At 43.0% G+C, this 26,342-nt stretch overlaps 1 protein-coding gene across 1 annotated transcript in view; it reads right to left on the bottom strand.

Moving 5' to 3' along the window:
* Slc1a1 (solute carrier family 1 member 1) overlaps positions 1-26,342 on the bottom strand; it is a 79,058-nt gene that overhangs the window by 32,130 nt on the left and 20,586 nt on the right. Inside the window, exon 2 of the mRNA XM_038327810.2 lies at positions 6,215-6,355. Coding sequence (XP_038183738.1) covers positions 6,215-6,355 — 141 coding nt within the window. The remainder of the gene's footprint in view (positions 1-6,214; positions 6,356-26,342) is intronic.

Genomic DNA, 26,342 nt, shown 5'->3' with positions numbered 1-26,342 from the left:
TGACTGAATGCTGGTGTCTTAGCTGCTTTTGATTATGCCTAAGTCCTTGGCAACACTCAGTCCTCATCCACTCTATGGAGAATTGCTGAGACCCTTGATTAGATGGAGGAGTGAAGAGGAACCTTGTCAGGACAGAGGTTGGATGGCAGCCACAGATAGCAGGGGGCACAGCTGTGCCTTAGGGAGCACAGCTTACCTGGGTGCTAAGAGCTGCCAGGAAGATGTGCCTTGGAATCCCAGAATGGGATGAGAAGGGCTGATCTTTTCTTGTGCTGCTGGTGGGAGGCTCCAGCCACCAGAATGAAGAAATGTGATCCAGATAAAAGCTCATGAGTCGTGGAGACCTATTCATGGGTTTCCACAGACCCACAGTTCTCAGGCTGCTCTATCATTTCCCCCATGATTTCTCTAGAGGTTTGATAGAACTTAGCTTGGAAACCGAAACTTTCAAAGGGCATACACACGCATCTCCATCATAGCAGAAAGGTACTCTTGCTTCAGGATGTAAATCATGGTGAGGATTCTGGCTTTCTATGACACTCTGTCTCTGGAAATGCTGCCACTATACCATGTTTCCCCTCCTGCAGAGGGCTATAGGGGTATACAGCAGGTGACAACTAGTGTTCAGCAAGCCGACCCACTGGGTGAGTGATCCCTAATGGGGAGCCCCACCAGGCAAGGCCGTGGGGTTACTGGTTGTAGATAACTGTCTCTGTCTGTAATTTTTCTCATGAGCCACTTCATGTCTTCCCTAAGAACAGCTTTGGGTGTTCTTCTCATGAAATATTCCAACTATTAGGCACACATATAGCTGTGTGGTCAGTAAGATGATTTCTGTTTAACTGTATAATTTTTATGAATAGAAATAATACTACAATATTTTACATTACTCAGACTGACATAGGATTCTCAGTTACAAAGACAACCTTTTACACACACAGCTAATTTTAGACTTCAGAACAAATTCAAAACGTGCTGGTTGCCCCTGGATATGAATATCTGGTTACCTCTAGAGACAAATACACAATGCCATTTTCCCAAGTGTTTTGCTGATTCAAGGTCAGGACAAAAGCAACTTTAATAGACATAACTTTCCCAGTAATTGACTTTTTGCAAAAGGTTCAGCCAATTGTTTACTGTCTGGGAACTCTCATCAGCTTAGAGCTATGTGCATGGTCAAGCATTACTCGTTGGCTTGTCAATATGACATCTGTAGCCTAAGAAGAACTACATGATTTATCTTGTATTATAAGAATGGGTTGGGCCCTGAAAATGTAACTTAGAATTATCCAGAGTTTGGCTATGAAAGGAGCAACAGCAGTGAAGAGGAGGCAGCTGTTCTGAGCTATGAAAAGGGCTGCTGGAATGAGAGGTGTGCAGAATATGTATGCATGTGTGTGTGCGTGTGTGTACACGTGTGCATGTGTGTGTGAGTGCGTGTATGTGTGTGCATGCGTTGTTGCGTGTGTACATGTGTGCGCATGTGTGTGTGAGTGTGTGAGTGCGTGTGTGTGCGTGCGTTGTGTGCACACACATGTATGTGTGCATGTGTATCTGTGTGTGCTGAGCGAGAGATGAAGAAGCTGAGAGAAATGTGAGGGAGGGAGTGGGTAGAGAGTGGGTGAGTAAAGAGTGAGTAAATGATACAGAAGTGTGTGTGTGTGAGTGAGTGTGTGTGAGAGAGAGAGCTGTGCTACATAAAGAAACTGTATAAAGAGCTTGTGAGAGAGTGTGAAGGAACTGTGCAGCTATGTAAGCCAGATGTATAGCTGTGGCTGTGTAGAGGTGTGTAACTATATGTGAAGAATGTAGCTGTGTGGAGACAGATTCTCAGAGAGCATTTTAAAGATGAAGTAAAAGAGAAAGTTGCCATCAGAAAGTGTGTATATTTCCTCATTTCCCCCCTTAGATAGAAAAGGTCTAGCAATCAGATAGATAAGAATGTTTCCTAAGCCTTTGCGGCATGCATAGATTTTTGTTGTTGTTGCTGTATACCCTGGGTGTTGACTGGAGGCAGGACATGCCAAGTCAGTCGTACCCTCCATTCTAAAGTCAACATGAGATCTTAAGTCAGCTCACCTCTACATAGTGCCATGTGCATTCAGGAAATAAGGACATTTTGTTCATATGCCAGCATCTCATTATCACCTCTTGACGGAACGATTAACAATCACCTGATGTGGGAGTCCCCTCTGTATGCTGTGAATACGATTGGTTAATGAATAAAGAAACTGGCTTAGCCTGGCAGGGTAGAACAGAGCTAGGAGGGGAAAACTAAAGTGAATGCTGGGAGGAAGAAGGCAGAGAAGAGAGAGGCCATGTAGCCCCATCAGAGACAGACACTGGAAATTTACCCGGTAAGCCACAGCCTCCTGGAGACACACAAATTAATGGAGATGGGATAATTTAAGATATGAGTTAGCCAGAAATAGGCTTAAGCTATTGAGAAAACAGTATTGCAAATAATATGATTTCTGTGTGATTATTTTGGGAGTCTGGGTGGCCAGGAAAGGAACAAGCAGGCTCTTACAATATCACCCTACACCATTTTCTATCAAGTCTAAATTAAAATTTCCCAGATAAACATGATTTCCTAATCACATGTCACCAAGGATACTTGATGAAAAAAAAAAAAAAACAGCTATAGCCAGGCAGTGGTGGCACACACCTTTAATGCCAGCACTCAGGAGGCAGAGGCAGGTGGATCTCTGTGAGTTCAAGGCCAGCCTGGTCTACAAGAGCTAGTTCCAGGACAGGCTCCAAAGCTACAGAGAAATCCTGTCTTGAAAACAAAAACAAAGGAAAAAATACAGCTATAAAATACGCAGTTTTATCCCACAGGAGGCCATGATGACAGATTAGTTTTGTTGCTGCTTTTGTTTTTCTGACAGGAGCTCACTCTATTGGTCTTGGGTCTGAGTCTTAGCAGTTCTTCTGCTTCTACCTGTTCCCAGAGAACTGATTAAACCCCGCCCCCAACCTGCAGCTTCCCTGACACTTTCTTCTGTTGTAGCCCCACTCCATCCCTACCCCTACCCCCATCCTACCCCCCTAGGAATGGACTAAGGCTATTGCTCTAGGGAAAGGCTTTTGTAATGGGATCGCCCTATCTCTGGGTGCAGAGGCAAAGATGAGTGTAGAGCTTGGAGAAGGACTGGCATGCCAGGGTAAAAGTGGCATTGCTTTGGCAGGGAAAGCAGCTGGGGAAAGGAAGGAGGCAGTAGAAAAGTAGATGCAGTTTGAAGTACTCAGAGAAGAACTCATCCACTCTTCCATTTCCTTCTTAAACAAAAGAAAATATGAAACAAGACAAAGAAACACTATAACAAAAATAACATGTGTTCACCTCCAAAATGTGAAGAAAGCAAAATGGATCATATTTTATTTCTATTCTCATTGAAAGGCTGTTAATCTTTCAGTTTCGGGTTAGCTTTGAAAAATGCAAATACTATATAATAAAGTCCAGATGACCACAATGTCTTTTGTGTTGTATAATTTGTTTCTTTCTTTTGTTCTGAGCTATACTCGGAACGTTCTCATGGGCCATTCGGTATATATGCAAGCCGGCCTTTAACAGTTGCAACATGCTAACTCGTGTGTAACACACATTCACACTGTTTAGCATCATTGTGAAAGCACTATCCCGAGGGTCCTATACTTGAGTCTTGGAATGGGTCTCTAGGAATATACTCCTTTAGGATAAAACCTGTCAGGAACTACTAGCTGGAAATATCAGAACATGCTCCCTTCCAGCGTGCTTCTAAGTTGACATGGTAATAAAAAAGGTATAAATTAGTCCTCTTCCCCACATTCCTGCCGACTCTCCCCGACTAACCTGACGATTAGACACACGCATGTGACACTGCCCTTCCAGCCTGCTTCTACTCACATCCCTCAAACCTTTGACCTTTCATTGTTTTATATCAAAAGAATAAGGTATGTGTTGGCTTTGGCTCCCAGCAGTTGGCGAAAGGGAAGTGAAGAGCCGTGGGCTACTGTTGGGATGGAGGAGTTGGGCTACCGATGGAATCTGAGAGCTGTAAATTATTTCCTTACATAATTTGCAAGGTCAAGCTACCCACGAAAACCTCCAGCCTGCAAATCTGGAAGAGTTATTTACTGCCAAGAACAATACTGTCCAAACATACAACATTATAGAAGTAGTATATTCATACACATATTTTTACCCTTTCTTCTAAACTTTGGCTTTCTATATGAATTCTGGTCTATTCTGGGTTTTGTTTGTTTGTTTGTTTTTAAATCAAACCATGTCATACATCACATAGCTTTTAAGCTTTGTATAGATACATGTACAAATGTGAATACTTTTCTTTTTAAAGAAGATTTATGTATTTATTTTATGTATACAAGTGCTCTATCTTCATGGATGGATGCCCATCAGAAGAGGGCATCAGATCGCACTACAGGTTGTGAGCCACCATGTGACTGCTGGGAATTGAACTCAGGACCTCTGGAAGGGAAGCCAGTGCTCTTAACCTCTAAGCCCTCCCTCCAGCCTGTGAATATTTTTCTTGAGAGAGAAGCCCAAGACTTCATATTGTCTAAAAGAGTACAAGAACTGATTTAAGGATCTTCAATATGGAGAAAATTCTAAGTTATACCTGCAATGCTTACAGGAGCCAGGCAGGCAATGAGAGAGTACAGAATATGGAATGGTGGTTGGTGACTTTGGTGTCCTCAAATGCATTTGTGCCCGCTAAATCAAACAGTTGTCTCTTGTTCCAGGACACTATCGATATGGGGAAACATGGGCCCTGTTTGCAGATTTGATTTTTTTAAAATGCCAGAAATCTGGGTATTTATAAGAAATCTTCCAAACTTCAAATGCTTTCAATAATTTAAACAAGCAAACATTATATGAGACAAACAATGGATCTTCTGTTTCCCAACCCCCCCCCCCCCCCGCCGCCCCGACCCCTCAGGCTACTAGGCTTGAAAGAAACTGGCAATTTTTAAACATAGCTAAACCCATAAGTAAAAGTAATTAAATGTTCTCTTTAGGTTTCTAATAAACCAAGAACAGCAAGGTCACTAAGAAAAATGATCCCATGGGGCTCTGGTCTGCCTGGACTTTGGCACTTGGGAATAGACAAATGTGACAGCTTTTCAGAGAACATAGCGAATGACAGTCAGTGCTGACGCTCTCACTACCACCTCTAATGTCAGACTCAACAGACAGAGCCTTTGCCATAACACTGAGAAGAGAGTCCTGGAAGGAGGACATGTCAAGGCTCCTAATTGCATAGTTACATAAAGCCTTGCATTTTCAAGCCCATGACACTAGTGAGAGACACCGTGTCACATTTTATCGAGTGCCAGACTGAAAGTCAGTGTAAAAAGCACAGAAGGTGCACAGCAGCATTACCAACTCCAGATAAATGTCATTAAAAAAATATGTCAATCTGTACATAAGAATGCTTGGTGCAGTTTGAAGGAACTCTGCCATGTCTCATTTGACCATAATGACCCAAAAGAAAAATACACTTCCAAATCCAACTGTGTTGTAAGTGCAGATTTAAAAATACCAGCCTTTTAGACTAGGATGCAAACTCTAATTAAACCTTTTCCATAGCTCTTGGCTGCTGACACCATGGCAGGCTTGCAGGGCAGGTACATAGAGCTAGTGCTGAGCTCTGTGGAAGAGGGGGTGGGTGACGAGCCAGGGGAGAGGTACCCTCAGGACAGCTGCCTAGAAGTTAGTGGGCCGGAGAGCTGAAGCTGGGAACCAAAGGAGCCAGCTTCTGAGAATATGATCGAAATTGACAACTGCGTTTTTCCTGAGGACATAAGCTGACATTTCCATGGTCAAATACGCATTTCCCCATTCTGTGCCCCAGATAGAATTTTAAACATCATATGTTTAAAAATGGCATCTTGCTCACAAGACATCACATGCTGAACAAATGAAGGGTTGAGCTGGGGTCAACAGTGCCAGAGGGGCAGCGACACAATGAAGCAATGCCACTTTAAGAATCCCACTACACTTCAAATCAAGGGAATGTGCTTTGCAAATGAGCTCTCTGTCTCTGTCTCTCTCTCTCTCTCTCTCTCTCTCTCTGTGTGTGTGTGTGTGTGTGTGATATCTATATGCATGCCTGTATGATGCACCTAATGCATTTTTATTTTTCCATATTTAGTAAAGAACAGCCAAGGTTCTCACGGGCTCCTTAAATAATCAGAGAACACAAAGTACCTGTGATCATGCTGGATATAATCAGTGGCAAAATGACAAGCTTCAGCATCCTCATTAAAATTTCTCCAGGAAAAGCAAAGTAGAATTTATCCAGATTTGAGAGCTCACTGTGTCCACGAACCAAGACTCCTATGACAATGCCTATGGAAAACGGGGAAGACAGAGAAAACACTTTTAGATCTCTTGCATATAATTTGATGAAAAAGTACTGCAGAATGCAAATTTCAATGGCAAGAAAAGCTATTTAGACCATCTCTTGCAAATCTATAAAGTTTAGAGTTGCAAAATCCAGAAGGTTGTGAATAGGAAGCATGCATTTAAAATATAAAAAAAAATATCCTTCACATGAAAGATTTTGCTTTGATTTCCTCCTCATCGGGTCTGTCTATTGTAATGACACATCATCAAAGACGACTACAGGGAAAAAAAAAGATTCATCAGAAGCTCCTTGCCCTCCTTGCCTCTCTCCCTCTCTCTCTCTCTCTCTCTCTCTCTCTCTCTCTCTCTCTCTCTCTCTCTCTCTCTCTCTCTCTCTCTCTCTCTCTCTCCTTTTCCCTCTGTAGTACCGAACAGCAAGTCCAGGTTTCAGGTAGTTTTGTTTGTGTTTTAACAAATAAAGATCGCCTGAAGATCAGAGTGTAGAGCTAAACCACTAGAGGCTAGAGAGTGGTGGCACACGCCTTTAATCCCAGGACTCAAAAGACAGAGGCAGAGGGATCTCTGTTAGTTCAAGCTACCTTGGGCTACACAACATGGAATCTGTCTAAAACAGAAACAGAGTTCACACAAAGGTGATTCCCGCACTTGGGATCTCACGCCTTAACCTCAGCACTAGGGAGGTGGAGACAGGAGCAAGGCTGGGTGCAGAGAGGAATATAAGATGGGAGGAGACAGGAGCTCAGTGCAGCTTGAGGAGTAGGGTCTGACGATTACGTCTGAGGTGCAGTCAGAGGACACAGTCTGGGGTCGAGATCGCCCCTTTGATCTGAGCATGGGTTGAGGTGATAGCTCTCTATGGCTGGCCACTCTGCTTCTCTGATCTCTCAGCTTTTGCCCCTTAATATCCGACTTAGGGTTTTTATTATTAAGACAAACTAGAATTTGTGCTACAGTTTTGTGTATGCTCAGTAGGTGATCCAACACTAAAATCCATCCACATCCCCAAATCCGTCATCTTTGCAACCCGCTATAACTCCTCCCACGGGCCACCTTATACTTTATCCATAGCAGAGACCTGCTACGTAGTTTGTAGTTCATTTATAGTTGTATGTTTCTCACAAGTGCTTTTTACAAAATAAATTTTGGGGACTAGAGAGATGGTTCAATGGTTAAAAACACTTGCTGCTACTCTTACAGAGGATGCAGGTTCAGTTCTTAGTACCCACACGGAGTGTCTCACAACCACCTGGAACTTCAGATTCGAGGGAGCTGACTTCATCTCACCCCTTTAGACGCCTGCACACATGTGGTGCAATACACACACACATACACACACACACACACAAGTAAATAAATAAATCTTTTAAAAGATAAATTTTTATAATAAATTTACCTGCTTACACATCTTTTATAATTTTAATGGAAAAAATAATTTCTGTTTGGTTTTTTAGACAAGTCTCTCTATATATCCCAGGTGGTTTCTACCTTGAAATCCTCCTGTTTTAGTGCTGAGATTATGGGTATGCGGTACCGCATCTAACTAATTTACTGTCACTTTGACAGGTACCATATTTTAGAGCAACAATATTATCTAAAGCTCTCCATTCATTATTCTAGCATGCTTAACTCTATCAAATCAAGAGTCTTTAAAAAAACCTGTATTTTATTTTTATGTAAATGTGTGTGTGTGTGTGTGTGTGTGTGTGTGTGTTGGGGGGTATTGCACACATGACTGTAGTGTCTGTAGAGGTCAGAAGAGGGCATCAGATCTCAGTAGCTGGAGTTACAGGCTATTGTAAGCATCCCCAAGTGGGTGTTGAGAATTGAACTTGGGTCCTCCAGAAAAGCATTAAATGTCCTTAACCTCTGGGCCATCTCCCCAGCCTCAAGAGTCCTTTTATGAAGTTTCTGATTCCAATTTCCTTATATTTGAACTTTGTAATTATGCAAACAGAAGGATGTTTTCATTATTAAAAAAAAAATCTCCAGGTCCCCAGGTTAAGTGCAGTCTCACAAAACTGCTCTGCCTTAGACATCAATCATAAGCCCTAGATAGCTTATGGGTTTCTGGCTGAACTTCTCCAAATCACAGTTCCTATGGCCCTGCCTTTGGGTTCGATTAGTTTGCTAGAACAGATTACAAAACTGAACTAAACCTTAAAGATATTACGAAGCACAAGGATGAAAGGTCAGGGGAGCTGGCACACAAGCTCATGAATGGGAGAAAGGGTACAGAACTTCCCTGCCCCGTGGCATCCCACTTTCCAATTTGTTCATTTATCCAGAAGTGTTAACACTTAAGCCTTCTATAAAAGTTCCGTTATATAGACATGATCAGTCACATTATTGACTACTGTTTTATGAACTTTTTCCCCCTTGTGGAGGCCCAAAAATGTGAGCCTATTTCCCCTTTGACCAAAGGTCAGAGAGTTGGAACTTACCTCTAGTTCCTTCAAGGTTATCATACCTCTACCTCAAAGGTCCCACCTAGATATAGATCAGAGAGTTCTGCTCTCTCAAGGTTATTGTCAACAGGTGTGGTTAATAGCCAGCCCTTATATTCCAAGAAAAGAGAAGTAGATTGTTCCTATCTCAAACAAAAGTCCAAGGCTCCAACTAAGTCCCAGTTCCTTTATGGAGATAACTGGATTCCACCCAGGGAGTGGTTTGCTTACAGAATGTTTTGGTCTAGGGTGTGAGCATGACTTATTTTGTTCTAGCAACAGAATGTTTAACTGTGGATGTAGCTTGCGACCTTCAGTTGGTATGTTCATTTCCTAGTATCATGTTAATGCAGTTTTTTTTTTCTTACTTCTACTTTTTTGGGTCAGAGGTATTTAAAGCAATTGGAAATTAAACGTGGGTGAATTTCAGTACTCACTGGAATTCCCTCCCTATACTATCCTATATGTTTCTGTTTTATTATTTTCCTTTGCATCTTCATATTCTTTACTATATTTCTAAATCCTCACACCTTTACCCTGGCAAGGGGTACTTTTATATAGGCTGGTCCCCAACACCCCCTCCCTTAGAAATACCTTGAATCACAAGGTTGGTTGGTTTTCCTGGCAACCAAACACATCCTCTGGCTAGGAGGGCCCCTCATTAATCTCAATAATCCAAGGATTTTACATGTCCAGTAGCCCTGGGCCTCTACCTTATGTACTGTAGTTTCAATAACCTACACGAATCTCATTCTTAAAATACTGCAGGGAAAACTCCAGAAACAAATCACAGGTTATTTATAAATAATTTTTAAAGAAGAAAAAGAAACAAGAAATATTATTGATTCTCTGAAATCTTGCCTTAATATGTCTATGTGAAAACCACCTGCTGTGTGGAAGCTCAACTTAACAATGCTTTTGATCACCAAAACTCATAAAATATTAAGATTTTCATATTATCTTGTTCCAACTACTTCAAATAACATCTAACTGCTCTGTCTTGCCTTCCCCTCAACATACACACCCTTTTTTTAAAAAAAAATCAAGAAATAAATGAATTAGATGAATATCATATCTCTCTTCCTGTGTGACGTTAGCCTGATGGGCGGTATGCTAGCTGGAAGAGGAAAATGACTAAAATCACGGGACGATTCAAAGAGAATATCACTGAATATGCAAATTCAGAGACTCAAATAGTTTAGGAAAACTCAGAGTCATATGGGTACAGTTAGTCACTACAGGGCAATGACAAGGGAACTCAGTTATAACAGACTAAAGATAAACTTCATTCAAATGCAGGTATCCATCCTTCACTGACTTCTAGTCCATGTGGACGAACCTCACAAGATTCATTTTTAAGTACCTTAGTCTTTACCTAAATTCTACTCTTCTATATATTTTGCTTTGACACATTTTGATAGTTAGATATTTCCCAAAGTGTAGCTATAAAACAGAAGAACTGTAATTCAATCCAATGTAGTTACTATGTTAAAATCTAGAGTTAGAGATTCATAAATAGTTAAGATATCAAGTATTCAGACTATTTTAAATAAATTTAAAAGGCATGACATCCTCATGTCTTGCTTTGTGAATTGCCTGTGTTTAACTGTTTCATAGAATACCAACTGGTTGCTTCAGGAAAATTTTGTGCTTTTATGTAAAAGGAATCTTGATATATGAAAATAATGTGTCTGTATGTACTCAAAACCAATAATACCAGCAGCCCCAGAATTGCTACATTGAGCAGCAGACCCTACGTGTTCAACCTTCGTATATACACTAATAATGAACAAGAACTATGCTATAATCATCTCCAACCGATACGAGTGCAGGCTGGCTAGGAAAAACTGTATTCTTTCTTTTTTCAGCCGTTAGCCAGATATGTATTTTTATGGGAGAAACAAAAGAGCTGCTTTGTGGAATGGTTGAGAGTCATGCATGTTGAATAAATAGAGCACTATGTTTGGTAATGATGAATTCTATCAAGCTCTTTGAAGTTGAACGCCACAGGACCCTAACAGCTCTCCTTTTATTGTGAAGAGCAGAAATGTCACCCAAGCTCCGAGGAAGCAATTGGAGGTTCGCAGCTGGCACCCTGGCACTCTGACCTAAAATGGTCTGGTGAGCAACCTTGGCCTAGGGGCACAGCTTGAAAGTGAGTGTGCTTTACTTTAGCTTCCAGAAAATTTGGAAACATCAGATTCAGGACAACAGCAACTTAAGCACCTCACAAGGCCTACACTAACTACAGACATCTGCTCAAGGCAGCAACGGCAGCCGGGAGGGAAACTCAGCAAGCCCTGGGACAACTTGATTCTGGCAGTCCGTGAAGTATAAAGTCCATGAAGTATAAAGCCAGGGTGTTAGTGCATAAGCAGAAAGGCATCTTCAGAATGCACTGTCCATGACTAATGGAATGATCTAAACTCACACAAGCATATGCAATGCTTACCTCCTCCTTTGTTTACCAAACAACCTGTTCAACTCTCTGGTCCTCACTGGCTCCCAGTTGCTTAGGAGCAATAGTTTCAGTGAAGCATTGCTTATCTTGTTTGCGATGTTTGGCTTGTTTCTTACTGTTTCCATGCCAACAAGTAAAGTGGAACAATTCTTCTGTACACCGTGAATATGTATTACCCTCATTAGTTAATAAAGAAGCTGATTGGCTTATATAGCAATGCAGGATAACGTTGGGGGGTAGAGGCAATCAAACTGGGGATGCCAGGATGAAGAGGAAAAGAATTAGAGCATCACTGACAGATGCAGAGAACAAGATGGGCATGCCATACTGAGAAAAGGTACCAAGGCATGAGGCAAAGCATAGATAAAAAAAATCTGGGTTAATTTAAGTGTAAGGGCTAGTAACAAGCCTGAGCTATTAGCCAAGCATTTGTAATTAATATTGAGTCTCCATGTTGGTTATTTGGAAAGTGGCTGCGGCACGGAAAAACTCTACCTACAAACAAGTGTCCACATCTGGTATCAGGAACCTTGGGCCGGGTAAAGGTGTTCAAAGTCTCCAAAGCCAGAGGGTGCTGTGAAGAATTGCTGACCCGGAGGTGACAGCCAAGTTCTCTGGGGAGGGACAGTTCCCCAGCTAGGGAGGGGGAAGATCAATGACCTCTGAAGGAGAGAGAACTTTGGCCAGGTCAACAGAAATCCTCAAAGCTGTAGTCATTAACTAGCAACAAGCTGCTTTAGAAATGGACACAGACCTTTCCTAAAAGGGGGCTTCCTTCCCAAGCATCTGCTCATTGGTCCCTAAACAGATCCAGAGGTAGATTAGGAAGAATACCGGTAGTAGCTGAAGGAGTTCAAATCTAGTTCTACCAATTGGGAATTTTAACTTTTTTAACTTAACTCCTCGCTTAGACTGGGGCAATATTCTATTAGCTGACCCCAGAGAGCCTTTCTACTGCCCTTCTAGCCTTGGTTCTCTCACCTTAGAATAGGAACACAGAACGTCAGCTGAAACCTACCTATGCCCTCTCCAGCTCTTATGCTAACACACACACACACACACACACACACACACACACATTATAGATAAGAAACAAGAAAACATGGGAAGAAACCAACCAAGACTTCAGCTAAGGAGATAAAAAATTAATTACATTGGGCTCAGACTTATTCCTTTTGGGGGGATTTAACACAAAGATTCTAACCACATGCCTGCCCATACCTGAAACAGATGGTAATAGTTCACTACATCTTAAATTATAGCTTGCTAGTACATAAATTAATGTGAGCTTGAAATACACATTACTGACAAAGAAAACTATCGCCAGCATACTTGCTGAGCCATGTCCTCACACTGGGCATTAATATAATGGGCCTTTTTGGCCTTCTGGAGCTGTTCTGAGCTGTACTTTTAGTGACAAGCACAGAAGGAACTTTCATTATGGCGAGATGCTTACGTTGGATGCACAGGGCCAGCTCTTTTTCTGGCCTCGTACCACAGTGTAGCTGCACCCTTCCCCCATCTTTCTGGCTCCTAAATCTCATCGTAGGAATTTTGTCCTAGAAACCAAATGCATGGATTTGTAAAGCTTTTGGTTTTTTGTTTTTAAGTCCTTAAGATCAAAACCACCGTTCTATCCATATTGGTAAAGATACATTGTAAATAAAGTAAATCCAAAAAATTCACCCACAGACTCGCCACCTTTAATATACAAAAGGTGAGACCATTTTTATTTTCCTATCATCTACCACTGCAGCTACCCAGGTACTCTGTGGTCGTCACCCCCACTGAACACCTCAAATGAATTCTCTCTTACAAGAGATGCCATCTCTTGTCATTTTAAGGGGTATATAACTGTAGAATAGTTTAGGGGTGTGAGTTGTTTATGGATATTTGTATGTGGGGTTCATGTATCTATGTAGGTGTGTATGTGGGCAGGTGCATGTGTGTAGGGGAGTTACATGTATGTGCACATGTGAGAAACTAGGCAACCTTCATCTTAGGTTTGAAAGCCATCTTGTAGTAAAGACAAATGAGATTCATCCCTGCTTATGATTCAAACTCTGTTTCTCAAGGAATGGGCTATGCCCCACCTGTAACCTTAACTACAAATGTTTCTATACTGCCTGTTCCAGGAGATGGCAACCACGTCTTCATCTCAAAACGTTGTTTATGACCATCTTGCAACCTTACATTTGTTTCAAGCTTATATGACCACCTATGGCTAGCTTGTTATGACTGCCTGTTAGGATTACCTTGTTCTGACCACCTGTTATGTTCTGCTCCTGTAACCCTGCCTATTTTGTCTGTTAAATATCCCATTTGGAAAACCCCTGCTATATAAACTACATAAACCCCTGAGCTATAAAAACCTTGTCTTCCTCACAGTCAAAGCTAACTAACCTCTTGAACCCTGCCTGGGGGGGGAGGGGAAGAGGAGAAAGGCGTGTGCACAAATTAAAAAAGCTTGCTTTAATTGCTTGCTTTAATTGATTTGACCATGATGATTTGGTCATTGGCTGTCTCACACTTCTGCCATAGCTGAGAGGAGCCCCTTGGTCTCCCAGGACTTCTTCTCAGTCTTCAAACTGTGAGTTAAAATTAACCCTTCCCCGCCTGAGTTACTTTTGTCAATATGAGAAGAGAAAGCAGTGGGGACAGGGGCAGAGGATAGCTTCTATAAAGGAGGAAACTGGCACCTAGGACTCCAGCTGGCTTTGTATGTGACAACTATTGACTTTCAACCTACAAACATTTGCAGGGGGCATGGGGTGGAGGGGGTGTAACCTGACTTTGAGTCCCCAGAATATTTACTACCCCCAAGCTGGTTTATTTTGTATGATTAACAAAGTGATGGATGATAAAATTCTTAACAATCACAACTAGGCAGTGTGCTTTAATTAAACTGTGAAATGGTCTGAAAAAACCTGATAATTCATAATAAGTCCTGAAAAAATACTACAGTGAGTTAAAACGAGACGCTAAAGTAAGAAGCTAATTTTAAAAATTGCAGTTTATATCAAAACTAAAGATAAATTCTAAAAATGGCCCTACTCATCTCTTTTTGTGGCCTCCCTTATTTACCTCCTACCCATCCCAAGCTCACATTAACTTGTCTTTATTACACACACTAGTCCTGAAACTCCTTTGTCTCTCTTAGACTGCGCCCCTCCCCAGTGTCCCAAAGGATTTGTGCTGAAAGCCATCTTCAGGCTTTGTAGTGAGTTATCCTGTCTGTCTTTTCGCTGAGCCTGTTACACACAAGTTCTGTGTCCTTTGCTTCTGTTTTTCTGACCAGAAACCCACTAAATATCTGAGAACCACCGGCACAAAACGGACATTTCTTACACACTCTGCTCCTGGGTCACACTACTTTCCGGGTAATGCTATAGTAAACCCCATCCCTCATGTACCATACCCTATGCCAGTTCCTTACCTTCTAGAGAGCAACCTGAGACCAACAGAAAACAATTCCCCCTTCAGAGATATAGAGAGAAAGAGAGACAGAGAGAGACAGAGAGGGAGAAAGACAGACAGACAGACATACACACACACACGGGGGGGGGGGGGGAGGAGAGGAAGAGGAGGAGAAGGAGGAAGAGGGAAGAGAGGGAAGGAGGGATGGAGGGAGATTACCTTAAATCTGCACTACAAGCTTCACCTTTCTGTGTTACTAACCCTTACACCTTAGAGAAACAGAGCTACATAAACTTGCTACAGTTTGCTTTTTTTCTAAAGCGGGTACACCTAGATTTTGTGTAACTCCGTCCTGCATATCTATGATAATTGTTTTCATATGTTGTTTTTGTCAAAATAATTTTTTAACAAGCTGGAACACTTCAGTTCTCCTTTTTAAAAAGATTTATATGATAAAAATTTTATCATATATATTTTTTGGCATGCCCAATTAATATGCACTTGCAGACTTACAAATCTAAGTACTGATACATTAAAAGACCTAATACAAACACACTATCTTATTAATGTGAGTACTCTAAGCATCTTAAGACCTTCTAAAATGATATCTTTGGGTATGTTAAATGTTTCATAAAACCTTAAGATGCTAATTGTTTGTATAAAACAACATTCATTAATCCTACAATTTGATTAAGCTATAAAGTTCAATGTTGGGTTTTAATAAGGATTTAAGTATATGTATATATTACAATCTATATTTCATATGATGGGTAGCATAGAAATCATGATTTCTTCTTCAAAATATTCTTAGGATAAAACTTAATTATAAGATTTATTTATTAAAGCTGGACTATATATAAATTAGTAGATATATATGTTTACTAAAGATCCCTGTGTTAAGTCTTCTTTTCATGGAGAGGACTACAGGAAATACAATCCCAACAAATAATAACATTAAAACTATTGGTTTATAAACTCTATCTCATTTATGATTATGCACATGTGATTACGGTTTTGTCATTGTTTTATGTAATGTACTTAGTGCCAAATTTGCTTATAAATAAATGTTTGAGTTGTTAACTTGGCATAGCTTCCTCTTGGCTCTGTGTCCAAATCCTGGCCTCACCACTTTATGAGCTATGTTATCTTGGCCAAAAACATCTTATCCTGCTGCCTGCACCTCACCTGGACCAATGGGCATAAGACCTGTCAACCTTAGAAAGTCACTAGTAGCATAAAACCGAGACCATGCGTAATGAATGAAAAGTACCTGGCTCACGCAGTAAGTGGCGATAACTAATATCGACTAATATCGACTTATGCATTCTTCAGAGAACTTCTCATGAGATCTTCAAACACAGTTATGGCTCTGACAGGTGTCATGGCCACAGACCGCAAAAGCAACAGAACTAGGGTTAAGAGAAGTTAATGTAAGACATTTTCAGTGTGTCTAAGTTCACAAGGTCATTTCCTCAATCTAGCCCAGTTATTTGAACAGAGAAACATTTATGTTTGGCCCTTATGTATGTCAAAAACAAAACAAAACAAAAAACCAAAAAGCCCACAAAAAAACCCAAAACCAAACAAACCAAACAAAACCCCAGAACTGAAATTAGGATACATAAAAGATCTAAGAAGTTCATTGGTTCACTGAGTGTGACATTAATTTTTATACCACTACCGCTGGCTGTCCCTGAAATAAAATTCTCAGAATCTTGTTGGAAACAGAAGAAAAGCCATTTGATGTATTTTTAGTGTCTTCTAAAATATTTTCCCTTGTAGTTCAATGACCTAACTAAATCCTGTCACTATTTATTGCATACAGGGATCTGTTTTAGGCCCAGGCATGAATTTAAAGACGCCAGCATGGTAGATACACACCCCCTCTTTCAAGGAGCTCCCACCGCTGAGGACCAATCACAGCTGCAAACCAGAGAGTAGCGTTCTTATGGAGCTGTGGACAAACCCAAGAGAACTCCATGCCAGTTGATTGAGATTATATTTACTTGCCCAGAAGAGAATCTAGAGTCAGAATTAAGATGGCACCAAGAGTATACTAGATGAAATCAGTAGAAGCTATGGAAAATGATGACGACTGATTCAGAAACTAATGACTGAACCATGTGACGTGCACAGAAGGAGAGAGAACAGAGCATACAGCTGTGCACACACATGAAGACTTGAGTTCAGATCCAGCTCCCGCATTAAAAGCTGGGTGTGGCCACATGAACCTGTAATGCCCATGCAGTGATTCACCTGTCAGCCTAGGTCCAGATTCAGAGAGAAGGCTTGTTTCAAAGGAATATGACAAAAAGTGATACAGCAAGACACCTGATGTCCTCCTCCACCTCTGTCCAGGTACCCCCCCCCCCCTCTCTCTCTCTCTCTCACACACACACACACACACAAATCTATTGCTCAAACTTTGATATGCATATAAACCTGGGGATCTTGTTAATAAGAAGGTCCAAATTTATCAGAACCAAGGCTGGAGTAGCAGACGTACGTGAGCCTAGCTAGCACATCCACAAGGGACATCCTTGTCGGTACTGACAAAAACCTACACCTACACCAGCAGAAGAGAAAGCTCCCGCTGCAGGCAAGAGGACAGGGAACATGGCTTAGTCCAAGTGCAAACAAGTTCACTGTCCCTCTATTGAGGTCTCGAGGACAGTCGTATTTTTGCCCCACTCTTCTTCCCTTCTCGGCTTCCATCACCATCAGTTGTGGTCCGTCTTTCCCTGTTTTGCCTCCGTGTGGGGCTTCTCTGCCTGACGTAGTGTCGAGATGACTGTGGAGAGTGGACCAAGAGTGGCTACGGCTAGCTATGTCAAGGCTTCTCGTCACTGCACCTCCAACAGGCAAGTTTGTAGCCACAAGAACCGTCCTATAAACACCCTTCCTTGCAATTCTGAAGCAGAAACAGTGGCTCCCTCTCACCCTGCCTAAAAGTGTGATAAACTATGTGGCCCCAGTTTGACCTAGAGCAGCCATCTTGAGCCGTGACAGCCATGATGTGCCTGACTCATCCTGGTTAGTTTTCTAGTTAGCTGTGAGTGTGATATGTGGAGTTTTACACCAGACTCTGCAGTTACGGTGCCAGGATTGTGCCTGGCTTCACTGATAGCAGCCTGAGACAATTCAGCAACATTCAGCTCAGATGAAGTCACTTTACAACTCAATTAGCAAGAATCTCTTCCTGCAGTTGCCCTTGACTATGTTTCTGTCAGCGAGTCTCCAGGAACCTGCACTCTGCAATCCCGAGTCTTCCAGTCTTAATGGCTCTCAAGACACCTATGGCTGGAGCTCAGTGCCCACTAGGGCCAAGTTTCGCGGGTCTAGGAACTCACAAGCCATAACATGCGTGTTCAGCATTGACGCCACCTTCCACCATGGGAGAGGGAACTGTAGCCTTCCTCAAGGTGGTGGTGGGAAAGATTGGCACGAGACCTCCACAGTAAACGCCTCCACAAGTGTGGATCTTTCTGCTTGCTCCCATTCCTATTTTCAAGCATTAATTTGGTTGGCCTTCCAAAAATTAGCAGGTAAAGACACGGTAGGACTTAGCTTCACATGGCGGCAAAATAGAAACATTCTGAAAAGTTTCATATTTTTAACTAACTCAGCAAAGGCAGATATGCAAATCATGTACCTGATAAAGGTTTAGCAGTGTTTAAAAAAATCTCTAAAAGTCAGAAATAAAAAGACAACGGCATTTCTCTGGGGCCTGCAGCAGCTGCTCCAGTCACGAGGGATGGGCAGCAGTTATCAACCTACATGGCTTGTGGTGCTAGTTATTCATGATGAGTTTAGCCCCAACTTTTCTCAGTGGACAGGAAAGCCACTGATAAAGCTTGAATGGGAAACAGAATATAAGGGCCACCTGGAAGATGGCTGCCTGAAAGTGCTTCTGGTAGATACCAAAGAATCCGTGGATGGGGCATTGTCTGGACTTCTGGGTGGAGTTTTACTAGGATATAGTAATGTCCTTTATACCAGGGGTATTTAAGAAGATGAGGGAATGAGAGAATAGCTCTGTTTGGTAGGGATTTTTAAATACATATGTATTTCTACACAATAAATATCTGTTTGTTTTTTTAAAAAAGAAGATAATCCTAGCCAGGTGGTGGTGGCACACACCTTTAATCCCAGCACTTGGGAGGCAGAAGCAGGTGGATCTCTGTGAGTCTGAGGATCACCTGGTCTACAAGAGCTAGTTCCAGGACAGCTAAGACTGTTACACAGAGAAACCCTGTCTCGAAAAACAAAAACAAAAAAAAGATAATCCACTTCAAAACAAACAAAGATCTTGAATTGGTATTTCTCCGTGTAAGAGATACAGTGGCCAATAGGTATGTGAAAAGAAAGGATTAGTTATGAGTAAACCAAGGTCACAAGATACTATTTTATACTCACTGGGTTGGTCCCTGTTAACACAACAACACTAACAAACTCAAGTTAGAAGATGGGTAAGGATGTGGGGAAGCTGGAATCCTTCCACACCGTGGGTGGGAATATGTGGAAGGGGGCTGACCCTGCGGAACACTGGCAACTCATCATCAGTTACCATAGAACCCAGCGGATCCACTCCTAGCTGTGTAAGCTGTACACCCAAGGAAACACAACACACCCACACAGAAACCCACAGGAAATGTTCACAGCAACAGTGGTAATAATGCCCGAAAAGGGGAAGCCATCTGAATGTCCATCAACTTCTAAACAAAGTAAGGCATGTCTCCATAGGGTAATGCTATTTGGCTGTAAGAAGCCATAAAGCACCGACTGGCACACACTCCAGCCTGGCTGAGTCCTGAAAACCATAGATAAAGAAAGACGGCAAATGCATAATGCTATTACTATGTGACTTCGTCAATGTAAAAAGTCCAGAATAGACAAATCACACAGACAGACAGTCAAACGCCCATTGTCATGGGTGAGGAGTGGGCTGGCACTGACCGCAGGCACGGGTCTGAGAGCATGACTGGAAATAGGAAATCAGATAAGGATGATGGCCGTACTAAATAAACCTCATACAGCAAAAACGGTTGAACTGTATATGGAAGTGGTAACTAATGTGACTCACATTCAATGAAAAGGATACATCACACAGGTAAATGAAGCTTTCATAAAAGGCTTAGCTTTGAACACTTCTAGATAAATGAGCAAATTGATTAAAATGGGAAAAAGAGCCAGGAGGTCCCAGCAGAGGCAGAGGCAGGTGGGTCCCTGTGAGTTTGAAGCCAGCCTGGTCTACAAAGTGAGCTACAGGACATCCAGAGCTACACAGAAAAACCCTGTCTCCAAAAGGGGGGGAAGAGCAGATACAAACGTTGAGTGTGATCCATTTACATTTTGATTGGTTAACAATTTGATGGCTTTTCCGGGGGTGGGAGGGATGGCAGCCACAGAAGGAAACGTGTTTATTCTTTTCATCATGATATTAACGGCACAATGACGGCCGAAGCTGTGGCATTTTGTTCCACTTGGTAGGCTGCACGAGCGCTTATCAGATCTGAACGTCTCACCATCTGGAAATAATAGCTTGAAACCCCGATTGGAGCCAGACATGTTTATTAACAGCTTAAAAGGAGACTCGTTGGTTTCCGAAAAGTTGTGATTGCAGATTGTGGTTCATAGCCTGCAAGGGGAGTGTTGGAGAGATTCATTCTCACCCACACAGCATAAAAACGAATCACAACGACCAATAGAAATCCAGGATTATTGCGAGAAGGGTGTTAGCTGCGGAACACTGGGAGACAAACAATCAAAACAAATGATGTAAAAAAAAAAATCACCCGTCATTAACAAAAGAACGACCTGTATGCGTGCTACTTGCAATCTTCCTGCTGAGCTTTGTGGAGACTACAGGTCCTGGTTCCTACATGGTTTACAGCCTCAGAGGGTCTGATGTATTCTATTTTATGTTCATTCTGCATGCATAGAGGTGTACCGCATGTGTACCTGGTGCTCACGGAGGCCAGAAGAGGATGCTAGATTCCCCCCCAGCACTGGAGTTGTGAGCCTCCATGTAGGTGCTAAGAACCCAACCTGGATCCCCTGCAAGAGCAGCCAGTGCTCTTAGCCACTGAATCATTTCTCTAGCCTCCCCGATTTCTTGCGAGAAATTTCCAGGGGTTTTCAGTCCTGGAGCTGAGTCCTCCCTTTCAGTTTCTAGTGGTGCGACTGTAAGCTGCTTAACGTCAGTGAGCCATAGCATCCTTACCAGTTAAAGGAGTCACGTCCCCGGCCTGTTGTGAACACCAAATGATGTAATGAAGGCAAGACTCGACCCTTCACCTGGCCCAGAGGAGAGCTCAATCTGTATTTGCTATGACTGAATAGTGACATCACGCGGCAATATTAACAGCAAAAGTAGACAGAACAGCATTTCCCAAATACCATAGTCCTTGGTACAAATATAAGCAGAGCCAGAAAATGGGAAGAGAATCTAGGGTCTGGGTTTTTAATTCCATTTGTATCGCCAAGTTTTGTCATTAATCCTTTTGTTTCAGTTGCTTTCCGCTGAAAACCTCACAAAGTTATTTAGGAAAGATGAAAACAGAAGGAGAAAATCCACATAAGAAGCATTTTGCATTCCAAGTCAATATTGTCCACTATTCATATTTCGGAACATACAGATCTTTTACGGTTAGTCTTACTTCCCAGAAAACCACTCAAATTATAGAGATATTTTGGGTGTAAAATTAGGAGGCCTAAGACATTTCCCAGTGGTTGGCAGAACAAAATTTTCCATTGAGATCAGGAAGGAACCCAACTTCTGTTTATTCCAGCTCTGCTCACAACATTCTGCAGACTAACAAGCATCTGTGCGAGGACCAGGCTTAGAGACAAGCCAGAAAGATGCTGAAGACCCCACAGCAGGCAGGAAAGCTAGCAAACATGGGATAAAGGGCACACGAGAGGGCCCTAACACCACTAAACCCGTATTTCCTAGCTTTAGGCAGAAGGCACATGGCAGCCTCCTGTCTTTCTCACGCCATAGGCCAGGAAAGAATGCTAGAAGCTGGTAAGACATGGAGTCAGGAACCTCCCCTCTGTCTTCCCTGTCGCTTCAGTCCTTCTCTTCAGGGACAGTAGGAAGCCGTGCTGGGAGTGACAACGGAAGCAGTTACCTGACAGCTCATGATGGCTCCTCCATCTGAAAGAAGCCACAGGCTCCACATTGGCAGATGGCTGGAGCCGGAAGGGTGGAGGTCTCCTCCACAACAGACTCTAAGCCAAGAGGTCTGCAGATGGCTGTCGCAGAGACGGTACACAAGTAACAGCAGAACCTTCTTCCCGTTGCTCCAGGAAATCCCTTGGTCATCTGTCCTAGACCCCTAGCTGAGTCACTTCGGCTTTCAGCCCTTCCAATTCCCGACACAGAACAGCGTGCAAGCCTCTTGGCTTACCCCAGGCTCTCCTCCACCCTTGCCCCACTGTTTTAGTTCTGCCCACTGGGTATTTGTTCACTTCTTCTGCTCTGACATGATTGCCGTGTCAGCTGCTATACAACACAATATATGGGTGTTTGGAAAACCTTCTCAATCTCCTCATGAGAACCATATTCTCCCAATCGAAACACTTCCTCTTAGAAAGAGGAGGGATGATCTTCTTGTACAATGTAAATATTTGTCACTTGACTTGGCTTAATAAATTGCTGATTGGCCGGTAGCCAAGCAGGAAGTACAGGTGGGGCAACCCAACTAAGGATCATAGGAAAGAGAAAGGCAGAGTCGGGAGCCACCAGTAAGACACAGAGGGAGCAGGAGATGAATGTGCCATGCTAATAAAGGTACCACCATGTGTCAGAACATAAATAAAGAATATGGGTTAACTTAAAATGTAAGAGCTAGATAGTAATAAGCCTGAGCTATCGACCAAGCACTTGTCATTAATATAAGCCTTGGTGTGGTAATTTGGAAAGTGTCTGCAAGTTATTTGGGAACAGGTGGTCAGGATAAGAAACTTCCATTTAGGGGCTGGAGAGATGGCTCAGTGGTTAAGAGCACTGTCTGTTCTTCCAGAGGTCCTGAGTTCAATTCCCAGCAACCACATGGTGGCTCACAACCATCTGTAATGAGATCTGGCACCCTCTTCTGGTGTGCGGGCATACATGGAGGCAGAATGTTATATACATAATAAATAAATAAATCTTAAAAAAAGAAACTTCCATTTACATGACTAGAAGAAAATATAGGTGAAACTATTCATGACATGGCATAGGGAAGAAGTTTCTGAAAAGGACTCTAAAGTTAAGGAAATAATAACAAGAGTTGGCAATTAGATTATACCAAACTAAAAAGCTTCTGTGCAGCAAAAGCAATGACCACAGCAAAGACAGAGAGTAAAGAATAGGAGAAAATTTAACCTAATAGGAGATTGATACCTAGAACTCAAAGTAATTAGGTATTGAAAGATCCAAATAATACAATCAATAAATGGGCAGTTGAGTTGACTAGCTAGTTCTCAAAAGAAATATATATATATGACTAACAAATATGAAAAAATGAAAGTGTTCAACATCCTCAGCTATATGGAAAATGCACACCAAAACTACATTGCGATTCCATTTCACCCTACTCTGAAGGGCTATCAAAATGACACCTATATATTAACATGCCACGATGAAATCCCAGACAGAAAACAAACACGTGTACACTGTTGGTGGGAATGTAAATTGGTGCAGCCACTCTGGAAACCGGTAACAAAAAGGTCCTTCAAAAAGCTGAAAATAGAGCAGCTTCATGATTCAGCCACACCACTCCTTGGTACATGCCCGAACGGAACGGACCAAGCTTAACTCAGCCCTGCTAACCACGACACCATTCCCAATGGTCACATTACGGAATCGACCCTCGTGCCTGTCAGTGAGCGAATGGACAATGCTGTATGCATTCACTCAGTGGAGCTATGGAGGATGCTTATGCCATTTGCAGGAAAACAGAACTGGAGGTTATCATGTTAGGCAAAATAAGTCAGACTCAAACAGGTTGCATGTTTTCTTTTATATGCAGAAACTAGAGAAAGAAAAAAAAAAAAACCAAAGACATGGAAGTGAAAAGTGAAGAACTCCGGAAGAGGTAGGGGACCAGGGAAGGGGGAGGGGATGATTCGGATGGAAGAGACCCAATGCCGTGTGCATGAACTCAGTTGCCAAGACGAAATCCATTATCTTGTATAATTAATATATACTATGAAAACAGGAAATGTAAAACAACAAAACTAGCACATCGCCTCCCAGTCAGCTCCAGGGACAGCCAGTCCCGCAGCTCCTGGAGAAGTGTGGGGGAGCAGGGTGGGATGAAGGCCTGACTCCATCTGGACAGCTCTTCTTGTCTCAGGACTGAGTTGCAGAATGCGTCTATGATTTAACTAGGGTTGCGGGAGCCTGGGATGTGTTGTCTGAACCTACAGGGATCAGAACGTCTTGTGCAGAGCAGGGAAAGGAAAGCGCTGAATCTTGGGAACTGGCTTGCTAACCAAGGGAGCCTTGTGCTCACTGAAGACAGCACAGGAGGCAGAGATGCACAGGTGACATGCAGGAAAGAAGGGGTCATGGTGTCAATCCAGGGATCCAATCACACCTGAAGCTAGGTACTGTAGTTTTGGATGCCTAAGTTACGAGGGTCATAAATTCTCTCACTCTCCTCTCTGTTTGAACTGGGTTTCCTGGCCCTTGCAATTAAGAGTCCTAATTACAGGTGGGAAGCAGGTGCGAAGGTGTCTTTGTTACCCTGAGTAACCCCTCCACCAAACACATATGCCCCAGTTGCAATGAAAAGAGGCCAGTGATGTGGTTGCGAGGTCTTTCAGATATGGTGCCAAGACGTTTGTGGGGCAGGTCAAGGGAGCCAAAGTGGCCATGTTGGTATTGAGCTACAGAAAGGTGGAAGCCATTATTATTACCTCCCCTCCCACAGTGGCCATTTAGGGACAGCCCCTAATTATCACCTGTATTCTGGAAATAGATTCCTGGCCACTCATGGACCTTCTCTTTTTTTAATGCTTATTTCTTTTTGATAATGGTATCTTGAAAATGCTTCAGTGTGGCATCTGGTGCCACTTGCTTCTTCTGTGTGGCTTAGTGTACACTTGCCTTGCAGCTTCACTCTCTGACCCTCTGCTTTGTCCTGCTCCCTGTTCTGGCCAACTAACCCAGGGTTCCTTGCCCCCTGGTTCCGGCTGGGCGTAGACAAGGAGCAATACTAGCTGTAGATCGTGATGGCGGAACCAGGAATAGGAATTTATTTTCTCCTTTCCTTCCTTCTTTGCTAGGGTTCTGGCAGCAGCTTTCACACACACACACACACACACACACACACACACACACACTTGTTTTTTTGACACAGAGTTTCTCTGTATAACAGACTGTCCTGGAACTCGCTTTGTAGATCAAGAGACTTTGTTCCTTAAGAGCTGTAAAAGTTCTGTCATCGGGTCCCTCTGTCACAGCCATGGTAACCTCCGCCCTTCTAAGACTGCCTGCTCAGGCCCCTGGGGAGATGACAGCCTGCCACAATTGTTGGTCCCTGGGCCCTCCCAGCCTTCCTACTTCCTGCAACTGCCCCTGACTCTATGATAGCCCTGTCATGGGAGTCTGTGTGGTGAAACCTGTCTGAGTAAGTGCCAGCAGTTCCTTGCCGGGTCCCTAACTTTGCAGCCCACCTTCCCAACCTCAGTCTCCACATTTCCAGTCACCACAAACTCCCCAATGCTTCTCGAAGATGCTCTGCAGCATTCTGCTTCCACACCCCTGTTCGCACACACCTGCCCCTCTTTGGAAAACTTCTATCCTATCTCTGCCTTGAGCCATTTTCTCATTCCTACTTAAACTGCTACCTTCCCCATGAAGTCTTTCTCAGGCCCGACTCTGAACTGTAGTGTTGCTGGCCCCTACCGAGTCTGATCTGCATCTCTTACCCCCTCTGAGCAGTCCCTGTCTCCCTGTTCCAAACTGGAGGCTGAAGCGCACTGTGCGCAGCCCTGTCCTCCACCTCCCGGCACTGAGCCTCACATGCGGTACATCTCTGGCCCCTGCTACAGTGAACCGAACCAGCGATGCTTTATAACCGCGACTTAATGCGTATGTCCAGGCAGCCACTGCATCGCCCACCTTGCACACATCAAACCGGATCATGACAGGCTGGGAAGCGGCCACTGGAAGAAAGCTAGGCCCGAGAACAAGAGTGGAGATAAATTCTGCCCTTTTCCCATGAAAATCACACTCTTAAATGTGACCTGCACAGCGAATCTGACTCATGGACTGGTTCTCCCTTGCCTATGGCTAAGGAGCTGTGAGCAGAAAGCTCAGGGATTGGTTTCTACACCCGGGAGCTTCTCCCAGGCTTCTGGGGGTCCTGGAGTCTGGCGAGCCTCCTGTATTCAAAGGAAAGTAGAACTGGCTGGGGAAAGTCAGTTAACAGGAATCCTGTCTCTAGGGCAGGCACCCCACTGGTTGTGGTGACTGCCTCTCTCTCCCTTGTGCAAGCCTGTCAGTGTTACACATGCTTAGTTAGGTTAGTTCCTGAGAGATTCATCTATGGCCTGAATAATGGTTTCTAAACTTGTGTATTTCCTGTCTGGGGCTGCCCATTCTATTCCTCTCATTCCTCTCTTCTTAGAGTGGTCCCTATCTGCTCATCTC

This window comes from Arvicola amphibius, chromosome 1 (genome assembly GCF_903992535.2).
Source record: "Arvicola amphibius chromosome 1, mArvAmp1.2, whole genome shotgun sequence".
In the NCBI taxonomy this organism is placed as follows: Eukaryota; Metazoa; Chordata; class Mammalia; order Rodentia; family Cricetidae; genus Arvicola; species Arvicola amphibius.
This window is presented reverse-complemented; position numbering and strand designations above follow the sequence as displayed.